This window comes from Micropterus dolomieu, linkage group LG06 (genome assembly GCF_021292245.1).
Source record: "Micropterus dolomieu isolate WLL.071019.BEF.003 ecotype Adirondacks linkage group LG06, ASM2129224v1, whole genome shotgun sequence".
NCBI lineage: Eukaryota > Metazoa > Chordata > Actinopteri > Centrarchiformes > Centrarchidae > Micropterus > Micropterus dolomieu.
The window spans coordinates 29,429,834-29,447,968 of record NC_060155.1 but is presented as its reverse complement, the minus strand read 5'-3'; the positions used below and the strand labels follow the sequence as shown (position 1 = coordinate 29,447,968).

The window sequence follows — 18,135 nt, the reverse complement described above, 5'->3', positions numbered from 1 at the left end:
TTCACCCTGAGCTCTGCAGGCTCACTCTGAGCTCTGCAGGTTCACCCTGAGCTCTGCAGGTTCACCCTGAGCTCTGCAGGCTCACTCTGAGCTCTGCAGGTTCACCCTGAGCTCTGCAGGCTCACTCTGAGCTCTGCAGGTTCACCCTGAGCTCTGCAGGCTCACTCTGAGCTCTGCAGGTTCACTCTGAGCTCTGCAGGTTCACTCTGAGCTCTGCAGGCTCACTCTGAGCTCTGCAGGTTCACCCTGAGCTCTGCAGGCTCACTCTGAGCTCTGCAGGTTCACCCTGAGCTCTGCAGGCTCACTCTGAGGTCTGCAGGTTCACCCTGAGCTCTGCAGGTTCACCCTGAGCTCTGCAGGTTGGGCCCTGAGATCTTCTGACTCAGATTTAGGAGTTGTCATTTAGATGGAGCTGAAACACAGAACTACTTGATGTGTTAAAGCCCCAGAGACCAACTAGAACTACAAGGAAGGTCTTGAAGATAGATTTGGGATCGTCTACAAGGCGAGGACCCTAGATTAAGTCACAATGCAGAGCCCACCTTAGATTCTTGGGGCTTCTGAGGCCCCTGGGAGTCCAGGAGCCCTGGGGAAGTTGTTAATTGTTGTAATTTTGTTAATTATGTTGAATAATCGTCAGGATTATGGTGTTTTCAATAGAGCACGACCGATATGGGATTTTTAAGTCCGATACCAATTTCAATATTTGATTTTAAAATCCGATAGCCGAACATTTATGTTGAGACCTCACCAAGATACCAATTTAAAAATAAACTTTTATTGTTAGATATAGTACTTTGAACAAAAGTACAACAAAATATATTAGATTTGATAAAAAAAAGAGTCGAATGTATAAAACATTTCTAAATTATCTAATGTTCATTATAGTAGTACTCTATAATTTATAATAAATTAAATAGTATGTATTGTGGGGGCCAGTGAAACAGAAAGTATAAAAAATACCAATATAGTACTACTTCTAAAAATAATAATAATACACTACATCATCTGTCATGTCATTTCTATCATAATGTTAAATCATCAATAATGATAAACAGGGCTCTCCTACATACTCCTACAAATACTTACTTACATACATATATATATATATATATATATGACACATACCAGCCCTTGCGAGGTGGTATGTGTCATCCTCCAGCTCGGGTCCTGGGAGTCTAAGGGTTCTGCTCAGTATCTTAGCTGTTACTAGGACTGCACTCTTCTGGACAGAGACCTCTGATGTTTTACCTGGAATCTGCTGGAGCCACTCTCCCAGTTTGGGGGTCCCCGGTGCTCCGATCACCACTGGCACCACTGTTGCTCTTACTTTTCACATCTTTTCTAGCTCCTCTTTCAGCCCTTGGTATTTCTCGTGTTCCTTCTTCTTGATGTTGCTGTCGCTTGGGATCACTCTATCACTGCAGCCTTCTTCTGCTGTTTGTCGATCAACACGATGTCTGGTTGGTCAGCCATCACCAGTTTGTCAGTCTGGATCTTGTTCTAGTTTATCACCTGCACTCTGTTAGTCCAATCCAGTGCTACAGAAGCGATTTCCTAACCACCTTCTGGTACTATGATACAGTAACGCAGAGGAAACGCTGCCCTTGAATTAATCTAATACTATATGTCTACAACGAGGACCTAATTTAGCAATAGGCAGCGTTAAAAGAACGTACTGTACAGAGTGTCCGCGGGGTCTTAAAAAGTCTTAAAAGGTAATAAATCAATTTTGCTAAAATTAAGGCCATTAAAAAGTCTTGATCGCCATTTAACAGGGTATTAAATTTTGTAGATATTTTAGTCAACATCCTTTTTGTCCAAAGAGTTTGTTTGATAAAAGTGTGGGTGAACGTATTTATTTATAATTTTGCATAGCCAAATGTACTGGACAGGCAGAACGTAGCGAGTTATTATTTTGAGTAACGTTAGGCGCAGGGATCTAGGATCTACCTTGCAAGCCTTTCATTCTCATACGTCCCTAAAAATAGATCCGTGTGAACCAGAAAACTGATTTACAAGCACAACCGACCGTAACCTTCCACCACGCCAGATCCCCAATGCTAATTGTTCAAAACATGGTCGGACTGAGCTCTGTGGCCGCTTGAACATCCACGTTACTCAAAAACAAGAGCAAGATGCGCCGTCAGCAGGTGAAGACAGCAGAAAACAGGGAGAATATAAGCAGCATATTGGTTTGGCTAACGTTAGCTTGCTATTTAGCTACATCTGTGCCTTTTTATTGAAACACGTTCAACTTTTCGTAAAGCCGATGCGCTTGTCATCATCACTTTCGTGAACAGATTAATCACAGCCTGGACGGAGCGGGATTTAAAAAAAAAAAAAGTTTGATGTGCTACAGCAAACTTTGCAAATGTTGAAAAAAACACAAAAAGCGTGTTTAGTTTTACAGTCTCAAAATCTCTTTATAGTAAATGTAAGTTAAAGGTGGGCTGTGTGGTCTTTAGTGGCTTCTAGCAGGAAGGTTTCAGATTGCAACCAACAGCATACGCTTTACATATTTGTGACTGAAAATAAGTTACAACTATGTCGGGTAGTTATCAACTAGCTGGCGTTTGCAGGCAAGCTAACGTTATCTAGTTTGAACCAACTAAAACACAAAATGATCAATAAATCTTGAAGAACTGAATTGAAAGATCTCTGCGAGTGCTTTTTCATTTAGTGGTGAGTAGCAAACCTCCAAATTGAGGACAGTAAGAAGAAGAAAATGAGTAAAGGAGTCTGCTTAACCTAGTCCCTAACCTACACTAAAGACTGTAAAGAAGTAAACAGCTGCACATCCTGCCGACCACATCTACATCTGATATCAGCTGCTGCTGCGCCACACAAGCGTTTAATTGTTCTAATGAAACACAGTGATTGATCAGTGACACGAGATGTGAATTGGAAATAAAACTGTTCAGAGTGCTATAGAATATCAGAAGATGAAACCAACGGAAAGCCAAGCTTGTGATGATAAACTTGCAACTGTGACGAACTTGTCTGAGGCCGCAGCCGACATGGAAAATCAGGCACAGACTAGACTGGTGCAGGAAAAAAAGAGGCATTCCTTCTTTTTCTTTCGGTGTGTTGCTTGCGTGTTTGGTCTGGTTACAAAAAGGATCAAATGCATTACTCTTGTGACTGGACACGTTTCGATACTACTCGATACCAATCCCTAATATAAATTTCTTCTTTTGTAAATATCTTAAAAGTAGTTTTGACAAACAGTATTCAAGATTTTCAGGATATACTGTACTGTCGTTTCAGCGGGTCATAGCTCTAGTTTCAGATGTTGGCAGTTGAATAATGACTTGTAATATTTATTTTGAGGTGTATATACTTAAGGATTACTTACACACGCTGCATCAAATGGAGATATTTAATTTAAAATATCATTTACATATTAAATAGGTTGCTCTGTATGGCCATAGGCACATGGCACGTTACTTTAATGAAGCTAATTTTAAGTTTGAATACACATGGGAAAATATGGGAAAAGGACTGTTGAAGAAATATGTTGTCAGTTTCAACTGTTGGTGTTTGTATGTGGATGTTTTTATTGGAATGTGGATCTTTCAGATCATTTTGAGAAGTGCCTATGATAATTATCTATGTTTTGTCATGTGTCATGTAGTATGGGCCACTGGCCTTGGTCTTGACTCTGCCTTGCCCACCATTGGTCTTAGACTTCACTTGGTCTAAAACCCTCAATGTCTTGGTCTTGAGACACATTGGTCTTGGTTTTGACTTGGTCTCGGTTTGGGTGGTCTTGACTACCCTAATTGGCACAAAGTCAAACATATTTTTAGTTGGTGTTGAACTCAACAATTTTGTCCCTAGTCTCCGATCCCGTTTGTGAGATTCATTGACAAGATCACAAGGTGCAGCTGAGGTGAGGAGAGTCTCCGGTTTGGGAACCTCAGAATTGCATCCCTGCTTTCTACAGATGAAGTGGTTTTGTTGACTTCATCAGACCGTGACCTTCAGTACGTACTGGGCTGTTCTGCAACTTCTTCAGAGTGTGAAGCGGTTGGGATGACGGTTAGCAGGGTAGCCATGGCTCTGCTGGAACATATCTTACTGATATCTTACCAGTATACTGGTATTTTGGGATGTTGGTCACAAGTTATTGAAAAATGGAGGCTGAGGTGCGTAAATGGGTGCAGCATCAGCAGTAATGCAGGCTGTACCGGACCGTTGTGATGAAGAGGGAGCTGAGCTGGAAAACAAAGCTTCTGATTTACCAGTCGACCCTTGTTCCAGCCGTCACCTAAGGTCATGAGGTGTGGGTTGGGGCCGAAAGAATGAGAGTGCGGATACAGACTTAGAGACAGGGTGAGGAGTTCGGACATCTGTTCAGGGTGCCTCCCGGGCACCTTCCTTTGGTGGTCTTCCGGGTATGCCCAACTGGGAGGAGATCCTGGGGTAGACCCAGAACTTGCTGGAAGATATCTCATCTTGCCTGGGAATGCCTTGGGATCCCCCTGGAGGAGCTGGAAAGTTTCGCTGGGTAGAAGGATGTCTGGAACACACTGCAACAAGAAACTGAAGGAGCCACAGGGTGGAATCAAACCAGAGCACTCATCCCAGGCTACCAAGCTACCGGGCTCCCAATCACTTAATGACAGAAAATTCATTAGCATTAGAGTTATCGTAAACTTATCCAAGGAAGGTTAAGGGTAACTGGACGTGGTTGAAGATACTCACTCAAGGACAGTTCTCGCTCTGAAATCTTGCGAGAGGCGAGATGTTGCCTGAAGACACCGTTGGAAAGGTGAGTCAGAGCTGGAGAGAGGAGTTTGTTTTGTTGGAATAAAGTTAGGAAATAAAGTCTTGCTAGCAGCTCCTCTACGAAGGCAACAAACTCCTCTCCCTCGTTTCCACCGACGTCTTCCTGCAACAGCTAACCTCTGGCGAGATGTCAGAGCGAGACTTCAGTTTCCTGTTAAAAACAAAGGGGGTCACCTGGAGTCCCTCGTAGAGATCCTTTCCTTGATGTTGTCCTGATATATCTCATACCATTTACACCTGATAGAACAGTCTGATCCTGTCAGTGGTAACAAGAAGCAATTTTTGTGGACACCATTTTGATGAAGGAATACTTTGCAGCCGGTTCAGCTGGCAGCGATTCAAAACGTTCTGTACTCACAAGTCATTTTAACACCTACATGTGTAAAAATAGGTCCCAGGTTTAAAAAAAACAAATTTAATGAACCTTTTACATTGCTGTTCTTAAGGTTTTTCTACCCAGCATTGTCCTTCTTATTCAGAGATCTATACACATGCATCATAGTCATTGTCTCTGTTGTTGTCATTGACACTAGGTGTAAATGTGGCCTGAGGTTCAGGTTGATCACATATCATGTTGATCATGTTACCTGTAGTTTGATTTAGTTTGCATGCTAAGATTATTAGATTTTTGGACCATTTCTTGTGTGAAGACAGAAGTACTTCACAGTATGAAATGGGAACAACACAGGTGTGTTTTCTTAACAAATGATCATAAGTTTGGAATGAATCTCAACCTGACAAACTGGAATGAAGCTCCTCCACTCACCTGACTTACCGGAGAAACACCAGGAAACAGGTTATTATTCTTCCTCACTGTGTCGAGGGACACAGCGTCAGACGATAAGACTTCTCACCTTCAGACCAAAACCAGCACTTCCACTGAGAATACTGGCCACTTCAACCTGCTGCAACAAACTGAATTTGCAAGAAAAATTAATCAAAGTTAAAGGAACCTTCAGGAACGTTAATAGAGGAGGGAGTTACTGACTGTTTCCTGTCGGAGCGTCTGCCTGCTGTGACTTCAGCTTCACTCAGAGACTAAATGGCTTCCAGATTAGAGGACGATCTCTGCTGTCCTGTCTGCCAGGACATCTTTAAAGATCCTGTCATCCTGTCATGTTGCCACAGCTTCTGTAAAGGCTGTCTGCAGAGCTGGTGGACAGAGAGAGGAAGTCAGGAGTGTCCAGTTTGTAAGAGGAGACATTCAAAGGAAATGCTGCCTCCTAACCGGGCGTTAAAGAACCTGTGTGAGAGTTTCCTACAGGAGAGAGATCAGAGAGCTTCAGAGGCTCTCTGCAGTCTGCACTCTGAGAAACTCAAACTCTTCTGTCTGGACCATCAGGAGCCAGTGTGTGTCGTCTGCAGAGATTCAGAAAAACACAGCAACCACAGATTCAGACCCGTCGATGAAGCTGCACGAAAACACAAGAAGGAACTTCAGGAAACTCTGGAGCCCTTAAAGGAGAAGTTAAAGGTTTGTGAACGAGTTAAAGTGGAGTTTGATCAAACAGCAGAACACATGAAGGTCCAGGCCCGACACACAGAGAGGCAGATTAAGGAGCAGTTTAAGAAGCTTCAGCAGTTTCTAGAGGAGGAAGAGGAGGCCAGGATGGCTGCACTATGGGAGGAAGAGGAGCAGAAGAGTCAGATGATGAAGGAGAAGATGGAGGCTCTGAGCAGAGAGATAGCAGCTCTTTCAGACACAGTCAGAGCCACAGAGGAGGAGCTGAGAGCTGAAGACGTCTCATTCCTGCTCAACTACAAGGCTGCAGTGGAAAGAGTCCAGCAGCGCCCCCTGCTGGATGATCCACAGCTGCCCTCAGGAGCTCTGATAGACCAGGCCAAACACCTGGGCAACCTGGCCTTCAACATCTGGAACAAGATGAAGGACATGGTCTCCTACACTCCTCTCATTCTGGACCCAAACACTGCTTTTCCATATCTCACCCTGTCTGAAGATCTGACCAGTGTGAGAGGAGGAAACGAACAGCAGCTTCCTGACAATCCAGAGAGGTTTGATTATCACTGGTCTGTCCTGGGCTCTGAGGGCTTTAACTCAGGGACTCACAGCTGGGATGTCGAGGTTAAAGACAGTACAGACTGGATACTGGGTGTGTTAGCAGAGTCTGTCCAGAGGAAGGGAGACATACTGTCTGGATTATGGAGTATATGGTTGTATAATAGTGAATACTCAGCAGTATCCCCTTCAGATCCATCCACTGTTCTCAGTGTTCAGAAGAAGCCCCAGAGGATCAGAGTGAATCTGGACTGGCAGGAAGGAAAGCTGTTGTTCTCTGATCCTGACACTAACGCACACATACACACCTTCACACACACTTTCACTGACAGGATGTTTCCATTTGTTAGCACTTTCGATAATCACCCACTGAAGGTTTTACCAGTGAAGGTCCGTGTAGACAACAGACATATATCGCAGAAGATGCCAACTCGAAATTTACCTGCCACCCGACCATACGTTCGTTACTTTCCGACTACGGCAATGCCAAAACCAACCATTTTACTCCCAGCTGCTCATCACTTTTCCACCCCGACTACAGCAATGCCAAAACCAACTGGGGGTAACCCAGCCATCCAACCCCAGTTTTATCCCTATCCCACCCAGACTATGGCATTGCCAGCACAATACATGCCCCTGCGTTACTCAGTGACCCCCAATGTCTCCCTATGGCCTCCCAAATCAAATCCAAATAACTAATGCCTCATTAAGAGCTCCTACTGGGTCTGCACTACCTAAACTCCATAATTCAAGCCTACGTTCGTTCTGGGTCAATGTGCTCCTCCAACGAATACCGCCTGGCTCTGCCATCCCTTCACACAAAGCGACCTCGGTCCCTGTTTTCATCTGTGACTCCACGATGGTGGAACGAGCGACGCCATCAGAGCAGGGGCGTCCCTCTCTGACTTCAAGAAGCTCCTGAAAACTCTGCAGCGAACATTTGTTGATGATTGCATGTTGTTCCTCCAATGTAAGTCACTTTGGATAAAACGTGTCTGCCAGATGAGTAAATGTAAATAGAAGATGACATGGGTTCACTTTGAGAACGACAGCAGCTTCAGATGGATTTTGGTGGTGGGCGTGGTCTGTGTGACCCTGTGGTTTTACTATCATTCACTGGTTATATCTTTGAAGTGAATTTCCTGTGTATTTGATCAGCAGGTTAAACTTGATCCTCATTGATTTGTTTATAGATGTGATGTTGGTGTGAAGCTGTTGTGTGTTTCTCTGCTGCAGCACTCAGTAGATTAAAACCTGGAAAATGTACGTGAAGTTGTGGAAAAGTCTTGGACTTTCACAGTAAACTAAGTTTGAGAAGCTTTTGGATAATTTTTCTGCTGAGTGAAATATCTCATTAATCTGTTTAAAAAAAACAGTTCTTTATTTTTGTCCTCCCTGGATCACTGATGTATTGTTACTATTTCTATTCTTTGAATCCGTATTTGTCTTTATGTTATGTGTATTTTGTATCATGGGTATAATTGGGTGTTTTGTTGTTTAAATGGTCTCACAGTAAAATGAATTAATTTGTCAGTTTTAAGTTTAAACCTGTTTTATCTGGACTAACTTTAGTCAAAGTGGCTCATATTAGAAGTGTATAACTAGCTGAGGAGACGTGACTCTGGGGCTTATGTATCAGGGGAAGACAGAAGAAAAGATACGTGAGTTTTGGAATGAGATTAATCAGCTCTGAAAAAGTGAGTCCTTCTAGGTTTGCACCCTGTTAGATACCACACGTGTAGGAAAGATATATATTTATAGTGTGTATATATATATATATATATATATATATTATATTTCTTTCCTATATTTTAACTTTTGTACTATTTATGTATTTTTTAAGATTCTCTTTTCTCTTTCATGTGTGATTTTCTGTATCCAAACTGTCAGAGCCCTGGGAACATTAATTTCATTTGCTGTAATTGTTGTGCATATGATAAATAAAGAACTTAAATTAGCATTCTTTCTTTTATAACAATAACAATAACTAGACCTGTTTGATAATGAAGATTTATTAAATGTGAATAGTTGCCATCAAATTATATAAGCATAGAATTTAAGTTTGCTTAGAAAAAAACAAGCTACAAAATGCATTTTTTTTTATTATTCAGAAAAGGCATGTATACAAAACATCCAGCTTCACTTACAAAACAAAATCCTTTCCCCAGTTTTTACTAGTGTACGTAGAAAGATTGCATCCAGCAGGTCTGGTGGGCTTTAACTCTTGTCCATTAAAGGAAATGAAAGATATTTATCCCACTTCTGCTTAAAACCCACCCTTAGCTTCATCTATCTCACATATCTTCCTCTCTTCTAGAGAGTGGGCGTGCATTTACAATCACTCTGAATTGGAAATGATCCGAAGTGACACACCACTTAACACCCAATGTTCTCTCAATCTTCGGCACACCCAAGGCTAAGTCTTGGTTTCTTACAGTTTCAGCGCACTCTTCCTTGGGTGAGGACCTCCTGGCGGTTGGAAATTAACTTGTGTATTTGATGCTTGCCAGCACTGTCTACCATTCAGTAGACACTGTCTATAAATGCTCCATATTTGCATAGCGTATTTCTAGTCTTTTCAACCACTCAAAGCACTTTTACACTACACAACTGGCAGTTCCGCCAGTGTGTGAATCAGGTTCAGTATCTTGCACAAGGACACTTCGACATGCAGCCTTAAGGAGCCGGGGATTGAAACACCGACCTTCCGATTAACGGACAACCCGCTCTAACTCCTGAGCCACAGCCGCCCACAGAGTACACTTGTTTGTTTGCCTGTACTCTCACATTGACCTTAAACTTTATTACCAGCTGATGACATCTACAGTGACAAACTTGTCTGAGACCGCAGCCAATATGGAATCGGATGTTAAAATCAGGCATGGACTAGACTGGTGCAGGCACATAAGTTAAAAAAGAGGCACTCCCTTCTCTTTCTTTTGGTGTTTTGCTTGCGTGTTTGGCTCTAAGTAGTCATGTTTTCCCCTGATCTGGTTACAAAAAGGATCAAATGCAATACTTGTGTGACTGGAGACGTTTCCATACTGGGCTATCTCAGTCGATACCTTAAAGGCATCGAATAGCGATACCCATTGCTAGTATTAACATCTTCTTTTGTAAATATCTTAAAGAAACAAACTGTATTCAAGATTTTTAAGATATACTGTATCTACTGTAGTTTTGGTGAGTCGTAGCTCTGGTTTTATTTTGACTTGTAATATTTATTTTGAGGTGTATATAATTTAGGGTTACCTACACACACTGCATCAAATGGAGATATATTCAATTTAAAATATCATTTACATATTAAATAGGGTGGATGAGACACATGACTTTGGTTTGAGAGACCCGGGTTCAATCCCCCACTGCAACCCATCCACCATTGTGTCCCTGAGCAAGACACTTAACCCCTAGTTGCTCCAGAGGCGTGCGACCTCTGACATGTATAGCAACTGCAAGTTGTTTTGGATAAAAGCGTCAGCTAAATGAGTAAATGTAATGTAAATTTAAATAAGTTGCTCTGTATGGCTGTAGGTACATGGCACGTTACTTTAATGGAGCTGATTTTGAGTTTGAATACACATGGGAAAACATGGAAGTGTAGAAGAAATATGTTAAGTTGATTTCAGCCTAATGTTTGTATGTTGGTGTTTTTATGGGAATGTAGATCTTTGGGAAGCCTGGGTCACATACAGCGTCCACTTAAGGGTGCTGGAGCGCTTCCACATTAGGCTGTCTGCAGCGAATAATGGAAACCACGTGGCGTGACCGTGCACCTCCATATTGAAATTCTTGCAGGGACAAACTGCAATACCATAGAGTCCATACAGTCACTGAACATCAACTGCGCTGGCTTGGGCACATAATCAGAATGCCTCAACAACGCCTGCCACGTCAAGGCCTGTATGGACAGCTTCATCTGGGTCGCCGGTCTGCAGGTGATTTGAAGAAGCGGTAGAAAGACCAGCTAAAAACATCACTAAAGAAATGTTGGATGACCCCTTAAGACTGGAGCAAGCAGCCATCCACTGTTCCAACTGGCGGGAGGTCTGCAACAAAGGGATAAAACAGCTTGAAATGAAGATAAATGTGAGAAAACAGAAAAGACAAAGAGACACACGGCCGTGCCTGCCCCCACTAACACAGACTTTATATGCCCAATGTGGAATAAAACTTGTGAATCAAGAACTGGACTCTTTAGTCATCAAAGAAAACGCCGGTAATGAGGAGGGATGTCATCATCGGACCCAATGGACTACCAGCAAGCAAGGATCTGATCTGATTCAGATCAGTTTGAGAAGTGCCTATGATCATGATACATGTTTTATCATGTGCCATGTAGTATGGGGCACTGGTCTTAGTCTTGGCCCTGTCTTGCCCTTCCTTGGTCTTGGACTTGACTTGCTCGCAGACCCTCAAAGTCTTGGTCTTGTCTCGGTCTTGATACACTCTGGTTTTGGTTGTGACTTGGTTTCGGTGGTCTTGACTACAACACTACTTGGCAAAAAGTCAAATGCATTTTCAGTGGGTCTCTGCCAAGGTTGTCCCTTGTCTCCGATCCTGTTTGTGAGATTCATGGATAAGATCACAAGGTGCAGCCAAATTGACGAGAGTCTCCAGTTTCATAATTGTGTCCATGCTTTTTACAGATGAATTGGTTCTGTTGACTTCATCAGCTGAGTGTGAAGTGATTGGGATGAGGGTTAGCACTTCCAAGTCTGAAGCCATGGCTCTGCTGGAACATATCTTACCGATATCTTACCACTACTGTACTGGTATTTTGGGATGTTGTTCACAAGTTATGGCAAAATGGAGCCTGAGGTGGGCAGGTAAACGGGTGCAACATCAGCAGGACCGTTGTGATGAAGAGGGAGCTGAGCTGGAAAACAAAGCTTCTGATTTACCAGTCGACCCATGTTCCAGCCGTCACCTAAGGTCATGAGGTGTGGGTTGGGGCCGAAAGAATGAGAGTGCGGATACAAGCAGCTGAAATGAGTTTCCTCCGTAGGGTGGCTGGGCTCAGACTTAGAGACAGGGTGAGGAGTTTGGACATCTGTTCAGGGTGCCTCCCGGGCACCTTCCTTTGGTGGTCTTCCGGGTATGCCCAACTGGGAGGAGATCCTGGGGTAGACCCAGACCTTGCTGGAAGATATCTCATCTTGCCTGGGAATGCCTTGGGATCCCCCTGGAGGAGCTGGAAATTTTCGCTGGGTAGAAGGATGTCTGGAACACTCTGCAACAAGAAACTGAAGGAGCCACAGGGTGGAATCAAACCAGAGGACTCATCCCAGGCTACCAAGCTTATCCAGGAAGGTTAAGGGTAACTGGACGTGGTTGAAGAAACTAACTCAAGGACAGTTCTCGCTCTGAAATCTTGTAAGAGCCGAGATGTTGCTGGAAGACGGTCCAGAGCTGGAGAGAGGAGATTGTTGGAGTAACGGTAGGAAATAAAGTCTTGCTAGCAGCTCCTCTACATACATAACAAACTCAACAAGAAGCACTTTTTGTGGGCGCCATTTTGATGATGGAATACGTTGCAGCCTGTTCAGCTGCTGGCTGAAGCATCTACTGCACGGATTCAGAACTTTTTGTACCTACGAGTCATTTTCACACCAACATATGTGAAAATAGGGCCCAGGTTTAAAAATACCAAATGTAATGAGTCTGTTATATTGATGCTGTTGTTAAAGCGTGGCCTTGCTTATTCAGAGATCTACACACATGCATCATAGACAGTAGACAGATAGTCATCATCTCTGTTGTTGTTGTTGATACCAGGTGTAAATGTGCTCTGAGTTTCAGGTGGATCAAAGAGATGACAGGTGTTACCTGTAGTTTGATTTTAGTTTGCATGCTAAGATTATTAGAGTTTTGGACCATTTTTGTGGGAATGATTACAAACTCAAAGGCAGAGGTACTTCACAGTATCTAATGGGAACAACACAAGTGTGTTTTATTTACAAAGGATCATCAGCGTGGAATAAAATGCAACCTGACAAACTGGAATGAAGCTCCGCCCCTCACCTGACTCACACCAGGAAACAGTTTATTATTCTGCCTCACTGAGAAGAGACACAGTCAAATGGTAAGACTGACCTTCGGACCAAAACCAGCACTTTCACTGAGAGAGGGGATACTGGGATATGACCAATTCAACCTGTTGCAACAAACTGAGTTTACAAGAACAAAAAAATAATCAAAGTTAAAGGAACAGGGACATTACTAAAGGAGTGATTGTTTCCTGTCGGAGCGTCTGCTGCTGTGACTTCAGCTTCACTCAGAGACTAAATGGCTTCCAGATTAGAGGACGATCTCTGCTGTCCTGTCTGCCAGGACATCTTTAAAGATCCTGTCATCCTGTCATGTTGCCACAGCTTCTGTAAAGGCTGTCTGCAGAGCTGGTGGACAGAGAGAGGAAGTCAGGAGTGTCCAGTTTGTAAGAAAAGACGTTTATATGACTTCATACCTCCTAACCGGGCGTTAAAGAACCTGTGTGAGAGTTTCCTACAGGAGAGAGATCAGAGAGCTTCAGAGGCTCTCTGCAGTCTGCACTCTGAGAAACTCAAACTCTTCTGTCTGGACCATCAGCAGCCATTTTGTGTCGTCTGCAGAGGTTCAGAAAAACACAGCAACCACAGATTCAGACCCGTCGATGAAGCTGCACGACAACACAAGAAGGAACTTGAGGAAACTCTGGAGCCCTTAAAGGAGAAGTTAAAGGTTTGTGAACAAGTTAAAGTGAAGTTTGATCAAACAGCAGAACACATGAAGGTCCAGGCCCGACACACAGAGAGGCAGATTAAGGAGCAGTTTAAGAAGCTTCAGCAGTTTCTAGAGGAGGAAGAGGAGGTCAGGATGGCTGCACTGAGGGAGGAAGAGGAGCAGAAGAGTCAGATGATGAAGGAGAAGATGGAGGCTCTGAGCAGAGAGATAGCAGCTCTTTCAGACACAGTCAGAGCCACAGAGGAGGAGCTGAGAGCTGAAGACGTCTCATTCCTGCTCAACTACAAGGCTGCAGTGGAAAGAGTCCAGCAGCGCCCCCTGCTGGATGATCCACAGCTGCCCTCAGGAGCTCTGATAGACCAGGCCAAACACCTGGGCAACCTGGCCTTCAACATCTGGAACAAGATGAAGGACACGGTCTCCTACACTCCTCTCATTCTGGACCCAAACACTGCTGATCCAAGACTCGTCCTGTCTGAAGATCTGACCAGTGTGAGAGAAGGAGAGAGACAGCAGCTTCCTGACAATCCAGACAGGTTAAAAGTCTTCTCTGTCCTGGGCTCTGAGGGCTTTAACTCAGGGACTCACAGCTGGGATGTCGAGGTTGGAAACAGTACAGGCTGGGACCTGGGTGTGTTAGCAGAGTCTGTCCTGAGGAAGGGAGACATACGATCTGGATTATGGAGTATATTGTTATATAAAGGTAAATATTCAGCAGGGTCTCCATCAGCTCCATCCACTGATCTCAGAGTGCAGAAGAAGCCCCAGAGGATCAGAGTGAATCTGGACTGGAACAGAGGAAAGCTGTCGTTCTCTGATCCTGATACTAACACACACATACACACCTTCACACACACTTTCACTGACAGGATGTTTCCATTGATTAGAAGTTGGGATAAAATCGTTCTGACTGTTTTACCAGCGAAGCTCTGTGTGACTGTAGAACAACAGAAATAGAAGATGGCACTGGTGGTGGCCTCTGTGACTCTGTGCTTCTATGACTGGATCGGTGATTGCTTGTTTTCTGTGTTGATCCTGATCGATTTGTTTATAGATGTGGTGTTTGTAGGTGTGAAGTATTCACATTATCTGTCGTGTGTTTCTGTGCTGCTGCACTCAGTAGATTAAAAACTCTACTGAAAAATGTACGTGAAGTTGTGGAAAAGTCTTGGACTTGAAAATTTTAATATGAAGAGTAAAATACCTCATTAGGTTGCTTGAAGGACTTATTTTTCTTTCTTATCGTCTTCTCTGGATCGCTGATGTATTTCTATTCGTTGAATTCATGTGTCTACATGTTGTGTGTATTTTTGCATGTTGTGTATTTTGTGTCATGGGAATTATTGGGTGTTGTTAAAATGAAATGCACTGCAGAATGTTCTGTTAGAGTTTAAACCTGTTTTATCTGGAACAAATCAGGTGGCTTATTATCAGTCGGGAGAGAAAACCAGAGTGAAAAATTCCAGGGAAAGTTGTTCAGATTATTAGAATATAACTGCCTGAGGACACGTGTGATGCCGGGACTTGTGTATCACTTGAAAAAGGACATTTTCACTGTATTTGTGATAAAATGAGTTTTACAGGGAGATTAAAGAGCTCTGGAGAAGTGAGTCATTGTAGGTTTACACCCTGATAAATAAACATGTGTAGGAAACATATAGAGATATATTTACAGTATATATAAAATTCCTTTCCTACATTTTAACTTTTGCACTTCAGCATTGCCAGAACCTAAGAACAAGAATTTAATTTGCTGTAATTGTTGTGCATGTGATAAATGAAGAACTTAAGGGAGCATTATTTAATTTTTATTCATTAAAAAAAAAAAACTTTTTGAAAGTGAAGATTTATTTGATGTGAATAGTTATAGTTGAGATTTATAATATATTCTATAATCATAGAATTTATGTTTGCTTAGAAAAAACACATGTTACAAAATAAATTTATATTATAGTTATAGTCTAATGCCGCCCTACCCCATAGCCCATTCATATGAAGAATACGGGAGATAGTTGTCACATGTACCACACAGCCAGCACTTGCCAGAAATTCCTGCAGTTCCTTTAATGTTGCTGTAGGCCTCTTGGAAGCCTCCATGACCACTTTTCTTTTCGTCTTTCCATCAATTTTGGAGGGACGTCAAGTTCTTGGTAAAGTCACAGTTGTGCCATATTTTCTCCACTTGATGACTGTCTTCACTGTGTTCCGTGGTATATGTCATGCTTTGGAAATTCTTCTGTACCCGTCTCCTGACTTATGTCTTTCAACAATGAGATCTCTCTGATGCTTTGAAAGCTCTCTGCGGACCGTGGCTTTTGCTCAGAGATGCAACTAAGAAAATATCAGGAAAATCCTCCTAGAACTGCTGAACTTTATTTGTGATTAATCAGAGTCACTTTAAATGATGGCAGGTGTGTAATGACTTCTCGTTAACCTGAGTTTGAATGTGATTGGTTAATTCTGAACACAGCCACATCCCCAGTTATAAGAGGGTGTGCACACTTATCCAACCAGGTTATTGTCAGGTTTTTATTTTTCATTTTTCCCCTTCGAAGATTTCAGTTTGTTTATCTATTGAATTGTTCACATTATAGGTCACATTAAAGGTGGAAAAAGTTCTGACATGATTTATCTTTGTCTCATTATTTTACATCATAAGAACCTGGCATTTTTTAACAGGGGTGTGTAGACTTTTTCTATCCACTGTACGTCACCTAAGGTTACACAGAGGGTGAGATTAGTATATAAAACACTGAAATCCCTACAAACAAACAACAAATACAAGATCAATACAAAACACAATACTCCCAGAGGCATTTAGTGTGTATAATTTCATCTTCTTGGAAAGGAGGGAGGTTAACTGTGTAATATTCACAAACAAAAGTACTATGTTATTAGACATGATTATAGCATCGCCTATTGAATAATGTCGTAATTGCAAAAACAAGACATTCCCAAAACATTACCACATTTTTGGTGACATGTTATTACAACATTGGCCAGAATATTACAATACTGGGAAATTATTACATTATTGAGTTCTGCAAAAATACGGAAAAAAAGACGAGTTGTGTGTCTTTTAGGCGACTTTATAAAATGTGCTGCTGCTGGAGAAAGTGGAGTAGACGGGCGGGGGAGACAGAGAGAGGCGGGGCACGCCGGTGTGTTTACCTGAGGTGGAGGCTTCTCGTGTGTGGGGAGAAGAGGAAGCATATTTAAAATGTATAATTATAATGTTCGTGGTGATTAAAACCTGCTTTCCCATCAGGCCAACCCTAACACACATGCGTCATAGTCATCGTCTCTGTTGTTGTTGTTGATACCAGGTGTAGACGTGGCCTGAGGTTCAGGTGGATCAAAGAGATGACAAGTGTTACCTGGAGTTTGATTTTAGTTTGAATGCTGAGATGATTTGACTTTTGGAGCATTTCTTGTGTGAATGAGTACAAACTCAAAACAGAGACAGAAGTTCTTCACAGTATCTAATGGGGACAACATGTTGTCTTAACAAATGATTGTGAGTGTGAAATTAAACTCAACCTGACAAACTGGAATGAAGCTCCGCCCCTCACCTGACTCACCTGAGCCAAACCAGGAAACAGTTTATTATCCTCCCTCACTGAGACGAGACACACAGTCAGATAGTAAGACTGACCTTCGGACCAAAACCAGCACTTCCACTGAGAGAGGGGACACTGGGAATACTGGAGTATGACCACTTCTACCTACTGCAGCAAACTGAGTTTGACAAGAACAAAGACTCAAAGTTCATGTAACTTTCAGGAACATTACTGAAGGAGGGAGTGGCTGACTGTTTCCTGTCTGAGCGTCTGCCTGCTGTGACTTCAGCTTCACTCAGAGACTAAATGGCTTCCAGATTAGAGGACGATCTCTGCTGTCCTGTCTGCCAGGACATCTTTAAAGATCCTGTCATCCTGTCATGTTGCCACAGCTTCTGTAAAGGCTGTCTGCAGAGCTGGTGGACAGAGAGAGGAAGTCAGGAGTGTCCAGTTTGTAAGAAAAGACGTTCTAATGACTGGTTACCTCCTAACCAGGCTTTAAAGAACCTGTGTGACAGTTTCCTACAGGAGAGAGATCAGAGAGCTTCAGAGGCTCTCTGCAGTCTGCACTCTGAGAAACTCAAACTCTTCTGTCTGGACCATCAGCAGGCAGTTTGTGACACCTGCAGAGGTTCAGAAAAACACAGCAACCACAGATTCAGACCCGTCGATGAAGCTGCACGACAACACAAGAAGGAACTTCAGGAAACTCTGGAGCCCTTAAAGGAGAAGTTAAAGGTTTGTGAACGAGTTAAAGTGAAGTTTGATCAAACAGCAGAACACATGAAGGTCCAGGCCCGACACACAGAGAGGCAGATTAAGGAGCAGTTTAAGAAGCTTCAGCAGTTTCTAGAGGAGGAAGAGGAGGCCAGGATGGCTGCACTGAGGGAGGAAGAGGAGCAGAAGAGTCAGATGATGAAGGAGAAGATGGAGGCTCTGAGCAGAGAGATAGCAGCTCTTTCAGACACAGTCAGAGCCACAGAGGAGGAGCTGAGAGCTGAAGACGTCTCATTCCTGCTCAACTACAAGGCTGCAGTGGAA

At 42.9% G+C, this 18,135-nt stretch overlaps 3 protein-coding genes across 3 annotated transcripts in view; all 3 read left to right on the top strand.

Moving 5' to 3' along the window:
• rasal2 (RAS protein activator like 2) overlaps window positions 1-18,135 on the top strand; it is an 80,337-nt gene that overhangs the window by 5,876 nt on the left and 56,326 nt on the right. The window lies entirely within an intron of this gene.
• Window positions 13,093-14,491, top strand: LOC123971958 (nuclear factor 7, brain-like). Its single transcript, XM_046051090.1, has one exon. It carries the CDS (start codon window positions 13,100-13,102, stop codon window positions 14,489-14,491), a length of 1,392 nt encoding a protein of 463 aa, XP_045907046.1. The 5' UTR covers window positions 13,093-13,099.
• LOC123971957 (nuclear factor 7, brain-like) overlaps window positions 17,159-18,135 on the top strand; it is a 2,990-nt gene continuing 2,013 nt past the window's right edge. The window contains exon 1 of the mRNA XM_046051089.1: window positions 17,159-18,123. Coding sequence (XP_045907045.1) covers window positions 17,401-18,123 — 723 coding nt within the window. The 5' untranslated portion in view covers window positions 17,159-17,400. The remainder of the gene's footprint in view (window positions 18,124-18,135) is intronic.